The sequence below is a fragment of the Gekko japonicus genome, unplaced genomic scaffold (genome assembly GCF_001447785.1).
Source record: "Gekko japonicus isolate JY-2015 unplaced genomic scaffold, Gekko_japonicus_V1.1 scaffold6, whole genome shotgun sequence".
NCBI classification, from domain to species: Eukaryota; Metazoa; Chordata; class Lepidosauria; order Squamata; family Gekkonidae; genus Gekko; species Gekko japonicus.
This window is the reverse complement of record NW_015166417.1, coordinates 4,006,179-4,010,078: the sequence shown is the minus strand read 5'-3', so window position 1 is coordinate 4,010,078 and position 3,900 is coordinate 4,006,179. Positions and strand designations below refer to the sequence as shown.

Sequence of the window (3,900 nt, the reverse complement as noted above, 5' to 3'; positions counted from 1 at the left end):
TGGGATCACACTTTTTTTGTTCCGAATCTTTTTTTCTCCCCCCCCCCCCCCCATTCTGCATGGCATACTGAGACTGTGGCTTAGTGGTGGAGCATCCGTTTGGTATGCAGAAGGTCCCCGGTTAGAAGGATCTGGTAGTAGGTGGTGAGAAAAGAGCTCTGCGTGAGACCCTGGAGAGCCACTGCCAGTCCGAGTAGACAGGACTCTCTGTGATGGACCCCAGGTCTGGTTCAGTAGAAGGCAGCTTCATGGGTGTTCCACAGCTGTAGGGGGCATGCAGCAGAACCAAAGAGTGAGCAGGACTGATCTTGGTGTTGAACAAGGAAAGTATTTAGATTTCCCCTTTGCGTACAACCCCAAAAGGATAAAGCATCTTTGGGGGGTTAGCTGTAATATGGGGACAGCCTGGAGTCCGTGACAGATACAGGACTTTAATACACCCACATATCCACTGGACATCAGAGACATGGATTTGAGCTTCCGTTTACCTGCATTTGAGACCTGGGTTGAACTTACTCTTCTCCCCGAGCTTTCCAGAGGGTCTAACTGCATGTTTTTGTCAGGCTTCAGCTGTGAGTTCCTTGTCAGATTGGGACCGTGGCTTGCAGGACAAAGGTGCTCCTGTCTTCCCTCTCTGCCATTTTCCTCATCCAAAACAATCCAGGGGTCATTTTATGCCCCATCGGTACGGCCCAAGGGGAGGGCAGAAAGCTTTTCTCGAAGCAATTCTCAGTCCAAACTGGGACCCTGCACAACTGGTCATTCAGTTCCCAGTAGGGGCCTTGCCTCTGATATCTGACTGTGGACAGATATACGTAAAATGTAACACGTGGTTAAGTTCCATTAGATGATCCTTCAAGTCCAAAGTGTCTCCCTCCTCCCCACTTCAGAATCTGGAAACAACTCTTGCCTAAGTTTACCCCCGTTTTTGTCTGCCTTGACTTGTTTTTGTCTTCTAGCACGTGTGGAGCGAGAGCGAGGACTGCCTGCCTTTCTTGCAGTTGGCGCAGGACTACATCTCCTCCTGTGGTAAAAAGACCCTCCACGAAATACTGGAAAAAGTCTTCAAATCATTCAGACCTGTGAGTGATCCTTTGCCTTAAGCATGTCAGCAGTTCAGGTCTAGCTTTCCAGACAGCCAGAATGCTTTCATTATGACTTCTCAGGAAGGCTATTTTATCTTTTAAAAGTATGTTAGAGGGCTTAGTTCATGTAGATGGCTTTGCTTCCCCCGCCTCCCATGTCTATTTTCTAAACCGATATTCCCAGCTGGGACAGGAGACAAACCAAAATGGTTCTCCACCCATAAGAGGAATGATGTGGTAGCTGATTTTTTTTCTTTCTTTAATGCTGCAGAGAGTTTGGCCATGTAGGAACCGTTGTGGTGGAGTCACTTCCTGGCACAGCTATTGTGGAATTTCACATATTGCTGTGTAGAGAGAGATGAGGTTATACTGGGAGAGAAGGAATGTGAAACAAGAGTGGTTATTTTTTTCCCTAGTCCTCGAGATGTAGGCCCATAATCGGTTCAATGTAACTGGGAAAGCATGACTGCCATTACCCCTCTTGCACAGTTCTGATCATGCGGGAGGGCTGGTGGTGTGATTACTTTCTAGATTGGTGGCCTCCCCACCGAGGGAGAGGCATCCCGCCAAGGGATGTTGTCTGCCCCCTGCCATGTGATTGTTCCTTTCATATTGGTTTCAGAGCAATGTGGCATGCAAGTACGGAGAACTGAAAATCACACTACTCTATAAGAAATTGCTCCAAATGCTCACTTTGCAGGTATGGCTCGACTCCAGGGAATCATCCCTGAGGTCAAGGGGGCCTTACAAGTCAAAGGGGCGAAATGTGACAGATGATGCAGCTCTTGTCACTTTCACGTTAAGCACCGGAAAATTTAGGAATCACTGCTAAGGTCTATCAATTTTTTTAATTATCTATGTGAACCATTATAGCTGTTAGCTAATACCCGGCTGTCGAGGCAGCTTACAGGAAAAACTTCAAAACATACCACAGTTAAAATACAGAGAAGCACAAAATTGAAAGAATCAGCAAAAACTCATTCAAAATGCATCTGTATAACCGCCAGAACATACCTGGGGGGGAAAGGGTAAGTCTTGACCTGGCACTGAAATCTCAGAGACAAGCAAATGGATATGGGGGGGAAGGCCGTCCACAACTGGGGCACCACAGCTGCAAAGGGCCGTTGCTTCTTGGCCACCCACTTAACTTCAGCAGGTGGAGGAACACAGAAATGGGACTCAAAAGAAAAAGACTTTAGCTGGTGGGAAGAGATTTAGAAGCCGTCTCCCATTCCTGGAGGAATTGTATAGTTCTCGATGTTTGAAAAAAGCAAAGAACATTTTGCAGGATTTGTCACATCCTGAACATTTTCTGTTTGAACTGCTGCCTTCGGGCAGAAGATATAGGACAATTAAAGCAAGGACAAATAGATTAAAAATAGTTTTTATTCGAGAGCTATTATTGCCTTAAATGCAGTATGAAATTGGAATTTGGGTGACATTGGTGGTTTAAGTTGCTATGTGAACCATAAGGGAGTTATGGGTCAGTTGTGAATGGTGTGTGAGTGTATATGAATATTGTTGTAGATCACCGAAATGATTGCATCTTTAATTTCGTTGTACTATGTACAATGACAATAAAGTATATTATTATTATTATATTATTATTATTAGATGGTCTTGAATTGCCTGGCACTTCCTTATACTTGGAGATATCCTGATTAGAATAGTGGGCCTGGTTTCCATGTAAATATGTAGACTGTATCATTACCATTTTATTATTATTATTTCATTCAGTTTGTATCCCGCTCACCCCCTTAGGGCTCTGAGCGGCTTACATGTTTTTTAGCATCTTTTAGTACTATGTACTAAACTGTATAATATCAGTTCTTATGTTAATACTCCATGTCCTTAATTATGTGATGTTATACCATTTGGGGAGCTGCAATGGCTCGGAGGTTAAGATGCTGAGCTGCAGACCGGAAGGTATGTAGTTTGGCAGTTCAAGACCTGAGTGCCACATGACGGAGTGAGCTCCCATCTCTGGCCCCAGCTCCTGCCAACCTAGCAGTTTGAAAGCAAGAAATTGCAAGTAGATAAATAGCTACAGCTTCAGGTGGGAAGGTAACAGCGTTCTGTGCGCTTCGGTTACCTTTACCTCTATACCATTTGGGTGGGATGCAGGAGGAGGATCCAAAAACTGTGGTGTGCCACAGCCCATGAGATACTTCTCTGTGGCCTTGAATGTTTGCAGAGAACTGGGATTGACTGTATCTTCCCGTAAAATGACCAGGTTAGCTACTGTGCTAGTGTGTGAGTTGGTCCCCGCCACTACAAGCCTCTAACCTACTGCAACCCTTTCCTGGTTTTAAATTGATTTACCTGGTGCTACGAATATAACCCAAAAACTGTTCTTCATCGAAGAGATTTTGCCGAGTTATGCTATTTCATATCACACTTACAGAGTTATTTCCTTCTTCTTTCCCAATAGCTATTGGGGCTTCCAGATGTAGATGATGATGCATTTGAAGAATATAATGCAGACGTGGAAGAAGAGGAGGCAGAAGCCGATCACCAGCAAATGGGTGTCAGTCAGCAGTAATATTTGGAGGAAATTAAAATTATATTTTATCCTACCAGGTGGGGTCTTATGCTTCTGCATTAGCATTTTTTTTTTAAAGATTAGCACATCACACTGGAAAAATCTGGCTCCCAAATCCAAGGTATAAAAAGATAAGAAAAAAGAAAGCAACAGTATTTTTCAGAAGTCTGTGATGAGCTTTGCAAAGAAGTGGCCAGAATTTCACTCCTGCTTCAGTGAGGTTTCTATGGCGTTGTCTTGGTAGCATTCTGCCAATGTTAACTTAGACCTAGT

The 3,900-nt window shown here is 44.2% G+C and overlaps 1 protein-coding gene across 1 annotated transcript in view; it reads left to right on the top strand.

Moving 5' to 3' along the window:
- Positions 1 to 3,700, top strand: part of MTURN (maturin, neural progenitor differentiation regulator homolog (Xenopus)) — a 27,169-nt gene extending 23,469 nt beyond the window's left edge. The window contains exons 2-3 of the mRNA XM_015411559.1: positions 960 to 1,082; positions 3,517 to 3,700. Of these exons, the coding sequence (XP_015267045.1) occupies positions 960 to 1,082; positions 3,517 to 3,627 (234 nt within the window). The 3' untranslated portion in view covers positions 3,628 to 3,700. The remainder of the gene's footprint in view (positions 1 to 959; positions 1,083 to 3,516) is intronic.
- The last annotated feature ends 200 nt before the right edge of the window (positions 3,701 to 3,900 follow it).